Source organism: Musca domestica, unplaced genomic scaffold (assembly GCF_030504385.1).
Source record: "Musca domestica strain aabys unplaced genomic scaffold, Musca_domestica.polishedcontigs.V.1.1 21, whole genome shotgun sequence".
In the NCBI taxonomy this organism is placed as follows: Eukaryota; Metazoa; Arthropoda; class Insecta; order Diptera; family Muscidae; genus Musca; species Musca domestica.
The window spans coordinates 4,888,222-4,905,981 of NW_026712258.1; the positions used below are offsets into that span (position 1 = coordinate 4,888,222).

Below are 17,760 nucleotides of genomic sequence, written 5' to 3' on the forward strand. Positions count from 1 at the left end.
ACGAACATAAATACCAAATTTGAAACAATTCCGGTGATTAATGTCGCTAAAATCATCAAAATACCCAATATCGGGAGGTACGGTTATATGGGAGCTATACGAAAACATGGACCTGCACAGACAATCTCATGTCAAAGGCTGTAGCATTCGTTACGAAGATCAAATACCAAATTTGAATCAATTCTGGTATATAAAGTCGCTAAAATCATGAGAATACTGAATATCGGGAGGTACCGTTATAGGGGGGCTATACGAAGACGTGGACCTGCCTTAGGCTGTAGTATACATTTCGAACTTCAAATACCAAATTTGAAACAATTCCGGTGATTAGTGTTTGCGCCAATGCGGGGAAATATGCAAAGCTCAAACCAATAAATAAATAAAAACACAATAGGGGGGTTTTAGTTTTAAGAATAGTGGCAAAGGCCGTATTTATTAATAATAATAAATAATAATAATTGGTAAGACAGATTACCTGATTTGCACAATAGCGGGGGAGCGCGACTTCGTATCGAGAGATAGAAGGGACGAGTGTAAAAACAACGATCAAAACATGAAGGAAGGTGGAGGCTTTGGCGCCATTCGCCACTCGTTGAAATCTGTTTACATTTATGTTGACAGATCTAAACGAGGTTAATCATTTACAAATTAATTATGCGTTAACCCATTGTTAACGTTACAAACAAATAATTACCAATCTAAATTAAACATGCCGCCCACCTTGCAACATATTGAGATGTTGTAACTAAAATACAATAATAAATACATTTTTTCAACTTTTTTTCTAATTCATTTTCAATTTAATTCAACTTTTTTTCTTTTATATCTCAATTCATATCATTTTTTTTTTTTTTCAAAAACCATTGTGTAACACTATATGTTACATATGCCCAACAATACCCAACCAAATATGGTGTAGTGGGCTATCGGCAACCCTGGCGTCGCTTGCACCCGATGAGTTACGACCCTGGCATAAACTTCCGGCCCGAGTACCAAGGCCACCCGACCAGGCCTATTAAAATCGGGATCTGCCAAAGGAAGACCTAAAAATGAGTCACGAATGCGCTCTGGGATTACCGCTGTAGGCGTAAGCGCATGGTCCAAATTGGTTACCACAGCCACAATTGAAATGGACTGACTCCGGTCATAGATCGAACTAACGGTCAGCCGACATATTTGGCTACCTTCGTTTCTAGAAGTAGGGAGTCGAAGATTATGCACCAAAGAAGAACATATCTGACTCTGCCTACTACACGGGTCCAAAACCGCCCTTACAATAGTGGGTCGATCGGACGACATAATTTTGACTATCATAGTCGGGGATAGGCAGATACCTGTTTGGAGGGACAACAAGCCGACCAATCCTATCTGCGAGGGCGTTATCAGACGGACGACTATACGGACTGTTACGTGACCGATACCTATACTCGGTCCGCGGACGACGCTGACGATTATTAGTGGGTTTAACCACGGTCTTCGTATCTTTATGAAGGAGGGTGTGGTGTTCTTCATTGCATACGGCACATTTTCTTTTGCTTCGGCAGTCCCTAGCTTGGTGAGATTTAGATAAACACCGCATGCAGTCATTGTATTTTAGGACAATGCGACGTCGCTTGTCAACATTCATAACCCGGAAGTCACTACATCTATCCAGCGGGTGCATGCGATCACAAAGGCGACATTTATGTGAGGCCGCAGATGAAACCTTATGGGTTTCGGACCTTAATTTTTTTTCCGACTCCTCCAAATGAGGTGTGGCAACCGGAGCCGCAGATGGACCCGATGTATCATTTTTGGGGGGTGAATCAAGAACCGGAGCCGCAGATGAATCCGTTGATATGGATTCGGACTCGGTTTGCATCGGTTCAGCGAGGGCCGCAGATGAATCCGCTTTATCGGATTCGGACCCACGTTCGGATATTTTTACAGCCGCGATCGGCTCAACAAGGGCTGCTTCCATTGCAGCTGACGACATTCCAGCTTGGGTGTCGGTGGGGCGAGGTTCATTGTAATCAATACCGTCATCAACATTCAACAGTTCTTCTTCCGAATAGATTTTCACCGACATACTATATAATGAGAAGAGAACAATATTATTCGTTTGCGGGAGTGTGGTCGGTCAAAACGACCAACTTTGTAATGGGCCGTCTTACAACGCCGTTTTCCGTTCGAACGTCCGCGACTCTAACATGACCGTCGGTGCCCGGAAAAACATTTTCTATACGCCCTAATTTCCACGACGTTGGGGGAAGCTGATCATGACGAACAACGACTAGATCGCCAATCGCCATTTCTCTTTGGGGAAATTTCCACTTATATCTCATATGCAACTGCTTGAGATATTCATCTTTCCACCTTAAACTAAACTGGTGGGCAAGGGCCTGAACTTTCCTAAACCGATTAATTAGACTTAATGGTTGCTCTGTGATGAGAGGTTCAGGCGGGGCTAACAAGGGGGCACCAATCAAGAAGTGACCTGGCGTCAATGCAACGATTTCTCCTGGATTATCCGACATAGCCGAGAATTAAAACAAGCTTCGATCCTAGTCAATACCGTGGCTAATTCTTCAAACGTGAATTTTAAATTTCGAGATTGCTTCCGAAAATGTAACTTGAAGCTCTTGACTCCAGCTTCCCATAACCCTCCCATGTGAGGGGCACCAGCAGGTATAAAATGCCATGATAGTCCCTGGTCTGATAAAGACGAGGAGGAGGAGTCAGCGCTTTTTTGGAGGAAATCTTTAAAATTTCATTGAAGTTCACGCGATGCTCCAACAAAATTTGTTCCATTATCCGAAAAAATGGAATGGGGACAACCACGTCGAGCAATAAATCTATGTAACGCAGCCAAAAAATTAGCAGTCGACAAATCGGACACTGCTTCCAAATGAATTGCCTTTGTAGAGAAACATACAAAGACACATGCATAGCCCTTTGTTATTTTACAAGACCGACCCAGATACGATTTTACATCAAACGGACCTGCGAAATCCACACCAGTGTTTGTAAAAGGTCGATTAAGAGTTGTTCTCTCAGGGGGAAGGGCAGCCATAAATTGACTGCAAGCACGTTTCTTCAACAGAAGACACACTTTACAGCGACGAACAACCAGCCGAACCAAACTTTTCATACGCGGAATCCAATATTCCAACCTCAAAGTTCGCATCATTAACTGGATATCACCATGAACAGATTTTTGGTGGGTATATTCTACCAACCGTAGAGCAAAGGCACTCCTATAGGGGACAATTATAGGATTACGTTCCGAAGGTGCAAGTGTGGGCGAATTTACCAGTCTACCATTCATTCGCATGACACCATTGTCATCTAGGAAAGGATTGAGAGGAGCCAACAAACTCTTACTATCTAACGCCTTCTTGTCTAACAGATTCTTATAATCGCTGACGAATTATATTTTTTGAGCCGTAATTGCACAATAATTACGTGCGTCAATAATCTCTGCCGAGGAAATGCCTCTAGTGGGATAGTAGTAATGGTTTCTATATCGGGGATGTGTTTGACGAATAAATCGAAACGCATATACAATGAAGTGAAGAGCTCTACGCAAACAAGAAAAGTCTTCCAAAATCTCTTTAAATGTCGACGGAAAGAAAGCAAAGTGACATTTAACGGGGTGCATTTCCATTTCAGTACTAATCGGAGCCAGATCACGAATAGACCATTCCGATTTAGTTTTACCTAGCCAACTAGGGCCGTTCCACCACAGGGGGGAGGCGGACAATTCTATCGGAGACAATCCTCGACTTCCTAAATCAGCAGGATTATCTTCAGATTTAACATGGTACCAATTATAATTGCCAACATTTTCTTGGATTCGACACACCCTATTGGCTACAAAGGTCGTCCAAGTAGAGGGGATTCTCTTCAACCAGGCAAGAACTATAGTCGAATCTGTCCAACAATAAATTTGATTAAATTCCAGATCTTTTTCCCGCACAATAGTTTTCAATAGGTCTGATGCTAAAACTGCTCCACAAAGTTCCAAGCGAGGAAGCGAAATTGATTTCAAAGGGGCGACTTTCGTTTTGCACGATAGCAAATTAACGAAGATTTTTCCATCGGGGGACTCGACACGTATATATACTACCCCCGCGTATGCCTTTTCCGAGGCATCGGAAAAGACATGAAGCTCAACAGAAAATCCTGGAACATATTTAACCCATCTAGGTATCCTAATCGAGTTAACATGCGGATATGTTTCGACAAAACTTCTCCATTCAGCCTCAGTAGCTGCCAGAAGTTGATCATCCCAACCAATGTTGTCCAGCCAAATCTTCTGCATTATCATTTTCGCCCTAACAATCACAGGGGCCAACCAACCGACAGGGTCAAACAATTTCGCGATTGCCGAAAGAACTTCCCTTTTAGTGAAGTGTTTATTGACAATAGGACTCATTTCGAAGAAGAAACAATCTAAACGCGCATTCCACCTAATACCCAGGGGCTTAGAACTACTAGCTTCTACAAACGATAAAAGCTGAGCATCTACCAAATGCTCTGGGGGGAAGCGATCCAAAATAGCTCTATTATTCGCTGTCCATTTTCGCAGCTCGAACTTTGCCGACGATAGTGCCCTAATCAACTGGTCCCTAGCTGCCAATGCAGTGTCGATGTCGTGAGCTCCTGCCAAAACGTCATCAACGTACATACATTTTCGCAATATATGCGCCGCGAGGGGAAACTCTGACTCAGTATCATCGGCCAGTTGAAGAAGCGTTCTAATCGCTAAATATGGTGCACAATTTACACCAAACGTCACTGTCTGTAGTTCGTAGTCCAGGACCTGTTTTGTTGTTGAATTCCGATACAAAATTCTCTGAAGGGGCGAATGCTTTGAATCTACACGAATTTGCCTATACATTTGAGTAATGTCCGAGTTAAACACGAATTTGAAGATACGCCAACGGAGGATCAAAAGAACTAAATCTTGTAGTAACGTTGGACCTACGTGCAATATGTCGTTAAGACTCTGCCCATTCGAAGTTTTATTTGAGGCATTAAACACTACTCTAAGTTTCGTGGTCTGTTTTGCTAGGTTTATGACGGGGTGATGTGGTAGATAACACGAAAGGACATCCATAGAAGTATTTGCGGGTAAAAGCCTCATGTGGTCAAGTTCCAAATATTCCGATAACACCTGGTCGTAAACTAGTTTTAATTCAGGCTTTTTCAATAAAGAATTCTCATTCCGATAATATTGTTTGAGGACGTTCGCGCGAGAATCTCCCAAATACCCGATAGCGCTAATCTCAGATTTAAGTGGCAGCGTAACTATATACCTACCCTCTGAGTCCCTACGAGTAGTCCGGGCGTAATTCTCCTCACAAAAACGGTCCGATGGAGATAATATTTTGCGTTTAGGAGGCTCTTTGATTTCCCAAAATCGCAAAAGGGTCTGTTGTATTTTGTCTTCCTCTGCTACATCGACAGTAGTGGCAAATGTTCGAACGTGTGTGGCTGGGATAGGACCCGTAACAAGCCAACCAAATACAGTATTTTGAGCAAGCAATGCTCCAGACAAAATGGGACGACAACCATCTAACAATATTTTTGGATAAAGATCAGCACCTAACAGCAGATCGACGGGACGAGATTCAAAAAGGTTAACATCTGCCAAGCGAAGATCGGGAATTTGTGACCTTAAGTCGGAATTAACCACAAACGAGGGAAGATTTCCAGAAATGGCACGCAAAACTAAAACGTTGGTTTCCAATTTCAGCGAAGGGTCGAAAGGACTGCTAATTTGTATACGACAAGCTTTATTAGCAGTGGCCGAGAGTGAACAACTAACTCCCGAAATTACAACATTCGTAGAACGCGCAGGAAGCTTCAAACGAGTTTGGAGTCTCTCTGAAATGAAAGAGGACTCGGAAGCAGGATCTATTAACGCCCTGGCAGGAAATGAAACACCTAGATGAACAATATTCACCATTGCGGTACCTAAGAGTACAGCCTTGTTCTGCGCGGCGTGAAATACTTGTCGGGGCAAGCAACCGGCGGATGTGCCTGGTGCGCAATTTTCTGAATTAGTGGGGACAGTCGAAGGCGTAGCACTCGAATTTTGGGGGGCATTGCTAGTAACGGTGGAAGTTCGATTTGAATTACTAGAGGTAATATCATCCCGATGCAACAACGTATGGTGGGACTTGTTACACCTCGAACACCGACGTTTGCTATCACAATTCTTAACTTCATGATCGTTCCTAAGACAGTTGATACAAAGATGATGACGTTTCATTACTTTGTATCGATCAGCGGGTGTGAAAATCATAAAGCGGGGACAGTCTTACAATTTATGACGCTGATTTTGACAAATTAAACAATTTGAACTTTTCGAAGCGCGGGGAGAACGCGGTGGCTCTGGAATTCTGATATTTGAATGATGCGCTTGAACTTTACTATTATTTGACCGCTTAGACTGATCTGTAGCACGCATATCATGGAGGCACATGAGCGTACGTATGCGCTCAGTGGGGAAGGCATCCAAGTCCTTCCAGGACGAAAGAGAAGATTTATCCTTAACACTCTGCTCCCAAAGAGTCTGAGTAATTTTTGGCAATCTCTGGAGACACAAAAAGACTAATATCGGATCCCAATTTTCCGTATTGACATCATACACGGACATCGAAGACAGGCATCCATTGATACCACGTTGGATCGACTTTAATCCCGAACTAGTCTCACTATAGAGGACCGGAATATCAAACAAAACTTTCAATTGGTTATGAACCAGAAGCCGAGGGTTATCATAAGTTTCAACTAGAGCCTTCCACGCGAGCTCGAAACTACGATTAATTAAGGGGAACTTCGATACAATCTCGCGAGCTTCACCAGAAGTCTTTCTAACCAGATGACAAAGTTTTTCAACGTCGGTAAGACCATTAACAATATATATAGCCGTAAACAAATCTCTAAATGTTGGCCATGAGTGGAAATCACCTTCAAATATGTCCGTATCGCACGGCGGTAGGGCAAGGTTATGGACACAATCCAAATGAGAAACTTCCTCTGTAGTTCTAAAACTGGCACTATTATTTCTCACAATAGAGGAAAGCGGAGTTTGTATCTGCGAATGATTTTCGCGTTAAGCATGAGTCGAAGTACTCAAATTGTTGCCCGTAGCTTGCGAGTTTTGTATGGGCGACTTAGTTGAAGTCTCGCCCGGCGTTTCTATCAACGAAGCAACCGAACCACAAAGACTACCATTAATAGAGGAAGTACGATATTTTTTGAATTGCCCTAGCTTTCTATTAATTGCGGACTGGCAGTCGACATAGATTTGAAATGACGAATTGTATTTCTGATCAACCGCATCGATAACTTCTTTCGTCGTCTCTACTGACGACATCATATAGTCACAGCACTTTCCAAATTTGTCCTGTGCTTGCGTCCAAAGTTTTTCTAATGCACTAAGATGAGACTGTAGGGCATGAATATCGAGCTGGTCATCACGCATCGTATTGAAACGAGCATTAAACTGGATGACCGCATCCGAAGTTCTAGTGAACATATCAATTGGGGTGAATGACATTGTGAATAAATTTCCCGAAATCTGTACTACAAAATGCAAGAAGGGAACGTCTAAAGCACGATTTACTCAGATAATTTGTACAAAATCCACGAATTACTGATTCTTCTTCGCACAATATACGAAGAAAACACAAAAGTTTATACAAAAACTCTAAAAGTTTCAAAAAATCAACCGAGTTTTTCAAAAGTTCAAGAGAAATACCGAAAAGCTTCCGAAAATCTAACAAAACCGCACTATAGGGCCAAAGAAATCGAAATTTTTCGAGAAATAAATGCCTTGAACCTCTCACACAATAGTGAAATATCAAAAAACCGGTCTAAAATCACAAAAATTGTAATCTCCGATGAGATATTTAGCAACCAAATGCAAATATACGATGAAAAATATGTGAAAATGTTCAAATAAATAATAAAAATTTCAAATATATATCCAAAAAATATCAATAAATAATAAAAAGTTGTTAAATTGTGTAATTTTCCAAAAAAAAAAAAACGTTTTTGGCGCACAAACAATTCAAAATATTCAATTTTTTATTATTTTCTACCGAAAATATTGAGATTTTATTATTTTTATTTAAACAGTTAACCTACTATTTAGGCAATCAAACTACCAAATGTAGCGTATTCTCAAAAAATAAATTTTAAAAAATATAGTCACAGCACTTTCCAAATTTGTCCTGTGCTTGCGTCCAAAGTTTTTCTAATGCACTAAGATGAGACTGTAGTGCATGAATATCGAGCTGGTCATCACGCATCGTATTGAAACGAGCATTATACTGGATGACCGCATCCGAAGTTCTAGTGAACATATCAATTGGGGTGAATGACATTGTGAATAAATTTCCCGAAATCTGTACTACAAAAAGATAGAAGGGAACGTCTAAAGCACGATTTACTCAGATAATTTGTACAAAATCCACGAATTACTGATTCTTCTTCGCACAATATACGAAGAAAACACAAAAGTTTATACAAAAACTCTAAAAGTTTCAAAAAATCAACCGAGTTTTTCAAAAGTTCAAGAGAAATACCGAAAAGCTTCCGAAAATCTAACAAAACCGCACTATAGGGCCAAAGAAATCGAAATTTTTCGAGAAATAAATGCCTTGAACCTCTCACACAATAGTGAAATATCAAAAAACCGGTCTAAAATCACAAAAATTGTAATCTCCGATGAGATATTTAGCAACCAAATGCAAATATACGATGAAAAATATGTGAAAATGTTCAAATAAATAATAAAAATTTCAAATATATATCCAAAAAAATATCAATAAATAATAAAAAGTTGTTAAATTGTGTAATTTTCCAAAAAAAAAAAAAAAAAAAAACGTTTTTGGCGCACAAACAATTCAAAATATTCAATTTTTTATTATTTTCTACCGAAAATATTGAGATTTTATTATTTTTATTTAAACAGTTAACCTACTATTTAGGCAATCAAACTACCAAATGTAGCGTATTCTCAAAAAATAAATTTTAAAAAATAAAAATTTTGTTTAAAATCTCCAAAAGTAATTAAAATTTTGAAATTCCAAACGAAAAAAATCAATTTTAACACTTTTTATTTAAAAAAGTCGTATTGACCGATCGTAGGGTGTACGCGTTAATTCTTCAAAAACGTCGTTTTCTAACACCCAATTATCATTCAATAATAATCAAAAATAAAATTTTAAAAATTTTAATATTTTATGTTGGTTCAGTTTATCGAGGTTCACCTGTAAAATATGTTAAGTTGCGTTTATCAAGGGTCACCTGTAACACAACAGACAATACCAAACGTATGTACGTATATGTGTGTAAAGCGGCTGACCGACTAAGCAACGATACTAACCGTATGATTTTTATGGCTGTACCAACCCTGCAGAAAACGGTGGAGGTATTGATGAACTGCGAGTGGTGCTACACTGATGTAAAAGTCAGTAGTATCAATGGTTGTAGGCGGCGAGTACTGCTTGAATACTCGCAAGTGCTGTACTGTTTTTATACCCTCCACCTTGGAAAGGAGGGTATATTAACTTTGTCATTCCGTTTGTAACATCCTTAAATATTCGTCGTAGACCCCATAAAGTATATATATTCATAATCAGCATAAAATTCTAAGTCGATTTAACGATGTCCGTCTGTCTGTCTGTCCGTCTGTCTGTCTGTCTGTCTGTCCGTCTGTCTGTCTGTTGAAATCACGATACAGCCCACATTATTTGACGTAGAGCGCCAAAATTTAGCAGAGCAATTGGTATTGTGTCTAGGATGGTTGGTATTGAAAATGAGATATATCGGTCCACGTTCTGGTATAGCCCCCATATAACGGTACCTCCCGATATTCGGTATTTTGATGATTTATGCCACATTATTTAACGGATTTGTCTGAAAATTGGTATTTGTAGGTCATAACGGGTCCCTGTATGTGTGGCAAAACATTGCATGTATGGGTCCATGATTTGGTATAGCCCCCATATAACGGTACCTCCCGATATTCGGTATTTTGATGGTTTTTGCAACATTTTTTCACTGATTTGTGTAAAAATTGGTATTTGTGAGTCATAATGGGTCCTAGTTCGTGTGGCGAAACATTGTATGTATAGGTCCACGTTTTGGTATAGTCCCCATATAACGGTAGCTCCCAATATTCGGTATTTTGATGATTTTTGACTGATTTTTTCACGAATTTCACTGAAAATTTGGTAGTTGTAGATCATAATGGGTCCCAGTTCGTGTGGCGAGTCATTGTAATTATAGGTCCACGTTTTGGTATAGCCCCCATATAACGGTACCTCCCGATATTCGGTAATTTGATGACTTTTGCCCCTTTTTTCACGTATTTGTCTGAAAATTGGTATTTGTAGGTCATAATGGGTTCTAGCTCCGTTGACGGAACCTTGCATGTGTAGGTCCACGATTTGGTAGAGCCCCCATATAACGGTACCTCCCGATATTCGGCATTTTAATGGTTTTTGCCACATTCTTCTAATGTTTCCTTTACCCTAAGGTGGAGGGTATTAAAAGTTTGGCCCGGCCGAACTTAATGTTTTTTTACTTGTTTTTTATAATCGCATATATTGGTAACACTGTCAGCATCTGATTATGCTTATTTGTGATTTGTGTTTTGTGCATTGTGTGGACTTGCAGTAAAATATTTGTTTTTTTTTTTTTTTAAGTGAAAAAGAAAAGAAAAAGAAAAAAATATTGTTTTGAAATAAAAATAGCTGAATGAAAACAAAATCTGTCTTTCGTTCTTTTAATTATTCGCAATGGCAATGCGAATAATTACGATCGTGCAGTATGTTCAGTTACTTTCTTTCAATGGCGACTGATGCAAAATTCAGCAGTCGCTCACCCCTCACAAAGCGCTGCAAAAGCGAGTACTGATTTTCACACGACAGTCCAGTGTAAAAGTCAGCAGCTCTTACCGTTAACGGGGAAATGAAGAGCGAGTGGTCGGTATCGCTTGGCGAGTACTCGAGCAGCACTGCGGTACTACTCTTTTTTTCTGAAGGGAATTACAACAAAACCAATGCAATTGAAGTAAGTGTATTTTTTGGGGGTGATTTATGAAAAATATTTTAAATATTAAAAATGCAATTTTGCAAAAAATTTAACAATTTTAAAATTTCAATTATACCAATCGATGGGGAATTTGATGAACATTAAAATGACACCGCACAACAATATTTTATTTTCAACAGAAATTCCAAAAAATACACTTTTCTTCAATTATTTTGATTTTTCTTTATTTTCAATTTGCCGTCGGCAAAACAATATTTGCAAACTAGACGGAGGGGACGGGGTAAGCGACGCGTTGTAAGACGGCCACAAAGAGTATCAACGACGCGATTGTTGTTGTTTTTACACAATTTGTTTCGATATTTTTTTTCTCTTCAAGAATATTATTTATTTAAATTCACCGGCACTTTTTTCACTGTACGTACCTGATTGTTTTTGATAGAAACACGATGATGATGTTAAGGAGATGATGTGGTGGACTGTATAGATGGTGATGATGATGATATGCTTTGCAATTAGAAAAAAAAGAAGAAAATGATTACTTCTTTTACCAACAGCTCGTTCGTAATCCGGTACGAATGGACCAATGTTTGCGCCAATGCGGGGAAATATGCAAAGCTCAAACCAATCTATATCTATAAAAGAGGAAAATGTTTGTATGTTTGTTTGTTTGTTTGTTTGTTTGTTTGTAATTTATGGACTCGAAAACCGCTGAATAGATTTTCCTGAAAATTTCCATATATACTGCAACATCGCCTGAAAGTAACATAGGCTATATACATTTTTGAATTTCCACTTGGAACTGGAGATATAGCATCAGAATCGGAGGTACCTCCCAAAACTTTAGATTTTATATGCACATATCTATTGATTGGTTGAAGATACAGTCTCCAAATTTGGAATACGTAACGGAATTTGGAACAAAAATAAGTTTGCCAAACTATATTGTAATCGGTTCAGATTTGGATATAGCTCCCATATATATTTTCGACCGATTTCGTTCATTTGATGCCTCAAACACAATATGAATGTTCGATTCCAATGAAATTTGGAATGTGTGACGGGATTTAATCCGAAAATAAATTTGTCAAATTATATTGAAATCGGTTCAGATTTGGATTTAGCTCCCATATATATTTTCGGCCGATTTCAAGCATTTGATGCACCAAACACGCTATGTATCCCCAATTTCCATGAAATTTGAAAAGTGTGATAGACTTTATTTAAAAAATGGATTTTCCAAATTATATTGAAATCGGTTCAGATTTGGATATAGCTCCCATATACATTTTCGGCCGATTTCATGTATTTGGTGGACCAAACACTATATGTATTTCCAATTGTAATGAAATTTAAAATAAGTAACGGAATTGGGAACCAAAATGAATTTGTCAAATTAAATTGAAATCGGTTCAGATTTGGATATAGCTCCCATATATATTTTCGACCGATTTCATGTATTTGATGCACCAAACACGCTATGTATCTCTAATTTCAATGAAATTTGGAATGTGTAGCGGAAATTAAAACAAATATACAATTGTCAAATTAAATTTAAATCGGTTCAGATTTGGATATAGCTCTCATATATATTTTCGACCGATTTCATGTATTTTAGGCACCATACACGATATGTATGTTCGATTCCAAAGAAATTTGGAATATGTAACGAGATTTTTATTACAAAATAAATTAGTCAAATTATATTAAAATCGGATCAGATTTGGATAGAGCTCCCATATATATTTTCCGCCGATTTCACATATTTGATGCACAAAACACGATACGTATTTCCGATTCCAATGAAATTCGACATGAGTGGCTAAATTTGGTACAAAAATAAATTTGACAAATTATATTGAAATACGCTCTGATTTGATTATAGCTCCCATATATATACTCAGCCGATTTCACATATTTGATGCACCCAAAGCGAGAGAGACGAAATCTGGCACCAGAAAAAATTGCCAAATTATATTGAAATCAGTTGAGGTTTGGGTATAGCTAAAATATATATTTCGGTCGATTTCTTACATGTTATCCACAAAACATGATGTATATGACCGATACCAATGAAATTCAGAATGTGTGGCGGAATTTGGTTAGAATAATAATTGTGACAAATTAACTTGAAATTAGTTAAGATTTGAATATAGCTCCCATATATATATTCTCGGCCGATTTCATATATTTGACGCACCAATTTCAATAAAATATGAAAGGTGTGGCGGAATTTGATGAAAAAGTATTTTTTTTTTAAATTATATTTAAATCGAATCAGATTGGGATATGATTTTAATAAGAACCATTGACCCACAACGCTTTAGGCTAACACTAAAAAACAACACAACAATTAATTTGAAATACGCTTATTACGGCGAAGTATGTTACTATCTCGAATTCACTAATTGCAATAGAAATGTCACTCAACTTCAAAAGATTGCAGTTTACTGCGCGCTGGATATTTGCTATGAAATAAATAACTGATTACTGCTTTTCTAATGGTTTTGTTTATTTACGCATTAAAGTAGTGCAATAATTTTTTTTTTAATTTTTTAAATTTGTTTTTTTTAACCATAACATAAATTAAATTTTGAATGCAAATAAAATCAAAAGGGGTAGCGAAGCGCACCGGGTTCAGCTAGTAAATAAATAAAAACACAATAGGGGGGTTTTAGTTTTAAGAATAGTGGCAAAGGCCGTATTTATTAATAATAATAAATAATAATAATTGGTAAGACAGATTACCTGATTTGCACAATAGCGGGGGAGCGCGACTTCGTATCGAGAGATAGAAGGGACGAGTGTAAAAACAACGATCAAAACATGAAGGAAGGTGGAGACTTTGGCGCCATTCGCCACTCGTTGAAATCTGTTTACATTTATGTTGACAGATCTAAACGAGGTTAATCGTTTACAAATTAATTATGCGTTAACCCATTGTTAACGTTACAAACAAATAATTACCAATCTAAATTAAACAACTAGTGTCGCTAAAATAATCAAAATACTGTTATATTGGGGCTCCACCAAAACGCGGACCTACATGGCCCATTTTCAATACCAAATGTCCTGCAGACATAATATACATTTGTGTAAAATTTTCAAAATTCGCGGCACGAGCCATTGAAGATATAAAATAACCTTTACGAGAATTAATATTTCTATTCGGTTTCCGATAGTTATAGCTTTTGATAATGAGAAATCTTTTAATTCGGCTTCAATTATTTTTATGTTACAAGACCAATTAAATATATAAATCTACAAAGCTTCACATTATACGAGTGTCGTGAACGGTCAGGTTGAGCGATTTCACTCAACCCTAGCTGAAATTATGCATTGCCTTCGAACTGAACGGACATACCCTACATTCATAGAACTTCTACACAGAGCAGTTTATGAATAAAATTATGCAATACATAACACAACACGACAAAGACCACTCGAGGTATTTTTCGGACGACGAGTTATGTATGATAAAGCAAGACAAGACAATATCCAAAGATTACGAGACAAACAAATAACTGACCTTAAAACTCATAATAAAAAGCGGGAACCAATCTAACAATTTGACCCAGGTGATGAAATTTATGTAAAAATCCATAAGCGTTTAGGGACTAAATTGTCTCCAAGATTTGGAAAAGAAAAAATAAAAGAAAATAACTCTACTACAATTATTACAGAATCAGGAGATGTAGTATATAAAAACAACATTAAGAACTGAGACCATCTTTATATATCTTTTTACAGAACATTAACATTTCTTTGCACCTCTTCAAAAAACAACATAAATTTTTTTAACTTCACACATTCATACCTTGTACCTATTCACAATGGACTCGCAAAATACAGGATGGAACATTTGACATTAGTCACATCATAGATATAGACAGATACAGGAACCTCTTTAATGACATACAGTGGAAAATTACACAACTCTAACACACGAAATATCACAAATACACGATACACTTGCAACCATAGAATCAATAGAAACATACAGAAAGTAAAGAGCGATTTTAAATTAATTGCTAAAAATTGGACCAAACAACTCAAAATAATAATCAACAAATAATAATAAATAAAATTTTTGCAGAGGGGTTACAAAACCTTACTCAAATTACAAATAAAATAACAAAAGCCGTAAAACAAGATAGTAACTATGTAAATTAAGCTGCACTCAGCATGCAAATAAAACTTAGATTTACAAAAGAAGAACTAACTAATATTAAATTTGCAATACAATGGGCAAAGCAAAATATTGTAAATTAATTTTTATTAAATAAAAACGAAATGAAAATTGCATTAGAAAAATTAACAATAATAAAATTATTGTAACCTCAACGGAACAATGTGCAAAAATTAAAGTAATGTATAATCAGAAAAAAACTTTTATATATTATTATAATTACTCTAACAAGCAAAGAAAACTTCCAACATTTTTTAATCAGACTTTTAAGAAGAAATAATGGAATCTTAAATACTAAATTTAGTGAAATTATAAAAAATTGTAATTGTATATATGGCGTAAAAGCAAATGTGTAATAATAAAAAAGTAAGATTTTTTTAAGTAATCAAATTAGTACACATATCCAACGATACTTGCATCCCACCATTACTATACAGATTGAATCCCGATATTTGCTATTTTGGTGATTTTAGCGACATTAATTCCCGGAATTGTTTCAAATTTGTATTTGAAGTCCGTAATAGATACTACAGTATAAAACAGAAAATGAGTCATGTAGGTCCACGCGTTCATATAGCCCCATATAACGGTACCTCCCGATATTGGGTATTTTGTAAATTTTATAGACATTATTACGCGGAACTATTTCTAATTAAGTATTTAAAGTTCGTAATGAATACTACAGCCTATGACAGAAAATTGTCTGTGCAGGTTTAAGTCTTCGTATATCCCCATTATAACGGATCCCCTGATATTCGGTATTTTGATGATTTTAGCGACATTATTTACCGGAATTATTTCACATTTTGTATTTGAAGTTCGTAATGGATACTACAGCCTATGACAGAAATTTGTCTGTGCAGGTACACGTTTCATAACCCCCATGGCACCTCCCTATATTCGGTATTTAGATGATTTTAGCTACTTTAAAAACAGATTTTTGTTTAAATTCGCATTTGAATATTGTAATAGCTTGTGACTAAAGTTGCCTATGCAGGTCCACGTCGTCTTATAGACCCTAACATACGGCTACATTCGGTAATTTTAATATTTTAACAGAATTTTTAACGGATTTTATTTTTTTGAGAATTGCCCAATTTGTACAAAATGGTGGAGGGCATTCAGTAAGAGTTTGAGTAAAAAAAAGTCTATATGTCATAGTTGTAACCACAAGAAGTTCAACAAGAATAACAAATCAATCAAAAATGAGTTGCAGGGGATCAAAATTCCATGCCTTACTTTGCTGATGCCAAATTTAGTGAAATCACTATGTATATGATAAAAATGATGACTTCAGCGATTTTGGCATTGGTGCAGTACTTGTGCAACTGAATGAGGACAGTAATGAAAAACCCATAGCTTTTATGTCTCGGAAACTGACCTCGGCGCAACGGAACTACAGCGTGAATGCTTTGCAGCTGTAGAGGCCATAAAAAATCCGCTGTTAACTCCAGGAGTTTGAGGTAATAACAGACCATTCGTCGTTGCTGTGGCTAATGCGGCAGCCGGACTTAACCGGACGGTTAGCGGGATGAGTTTTCAAACTACAGGGGTTTAAGTTTACCATCCGACACCAAAAAGGAAAAGAACATGTGGTGCCTTACGCTCTGTCCAGAATACCTGTTGATGAAATTGCCTCTATTGAAATAACCGACCCGGAAATCGACATATCATCTCCGCAATTTGATAGTGAGGAATATAAGAACTTGCGTGCTAAAATACAAAAGGACATGTCTAAATATAATCATTATATCGTCATTATTCATTCAATAATTACCTGGTTCTCAGCTGAAAGTAGGTTATCGCCAAGGCATCTGTGAACTCCTTCGAGTTAACTTGAACTTTTTGTAATACAAAATCATTTTTTATTGAATATAGTATTACTAAAGGAAAGTCCAATTAGTTTTATTCGGAAACTTTAAAATTTTCACAACTGAAATAAAACGCAGTATTTAAAGAAGGTAAAAAATATAAATGAATAAATTTCGTTAAAAGTGTATAATTGTGATATCGTGTGGGTTTTTGTTTTGTTTTTTCATCTCCAGAGTATTTAACCTTTTAATTCAAAATCCACGTGACTAATTTGAAAAGGTTAGAAACACGGGACTCTCAGAGCTAGTGCCGGGGTTTTCGGAGGGTATTATGTACACGTTGCAATTCCAAAGTAGCCGTCTGTAAGAACTACCAAACGGTCTATAGCCCTGCAGAAATTTTATCAAAAATAATCACCGAAACCTCCAGAATTTACAATTTTCGATGCAAGTTCGACGCTCATTTTATCCAAACCTAAAGTAAAAACCCAATACCAATTAATACTCGAACGCAATTGTTCTGCTTCCATCCACAACGGACCATTTTCAAATAATCGATCTGAAATCGATCGATCGCTACTCACGGCATAAAAATATTGGCGTTGCACCTGTTGGTCTTGGGCTTCAAGAGCTTTCTCCAGTAAAACACCACTAAGTATGCAGAACCGGAGACAACGTCACCAATTTACCCCAAAAGAAAGAGTA

The 17,760-nt window shown here is 37.1% G+C and overlaps 2 protein-coding genes across 2 annotated transcripts in view; both read right to left on the reverse strand.

The window, feature by feature from the left end:
- The window catches only part of LOC101892363 (aminopeptidase N), a 766,723-nt gene that overhangs the window by 145,094 nt on the left and 603,869 nt on the right, over positions 1-17,760 (reverse strand). The gene's annotated exons all lie outside the window — the stretch shown is intronic.
- On the reverse strand, positions 265-11,644 carry LOC131802458 (uncharacterized). Its single transcript, XM_059122801.1, has 2 exons — positions 11,481-11,644; positions 265-2,069 (listed from the first exon to the last, which is right to left on the reverse strand). Exon 2 carries the CDS (start codon positions 2,066-2,068, stop codon positions 1,250-1,252), a length of 819 nt encoding a protein of 272 aa, XP_058978784.1. The 5' UTR covers position 2,069; positions 11,481-11,644; the 3' UTR covers positions 265-1,249.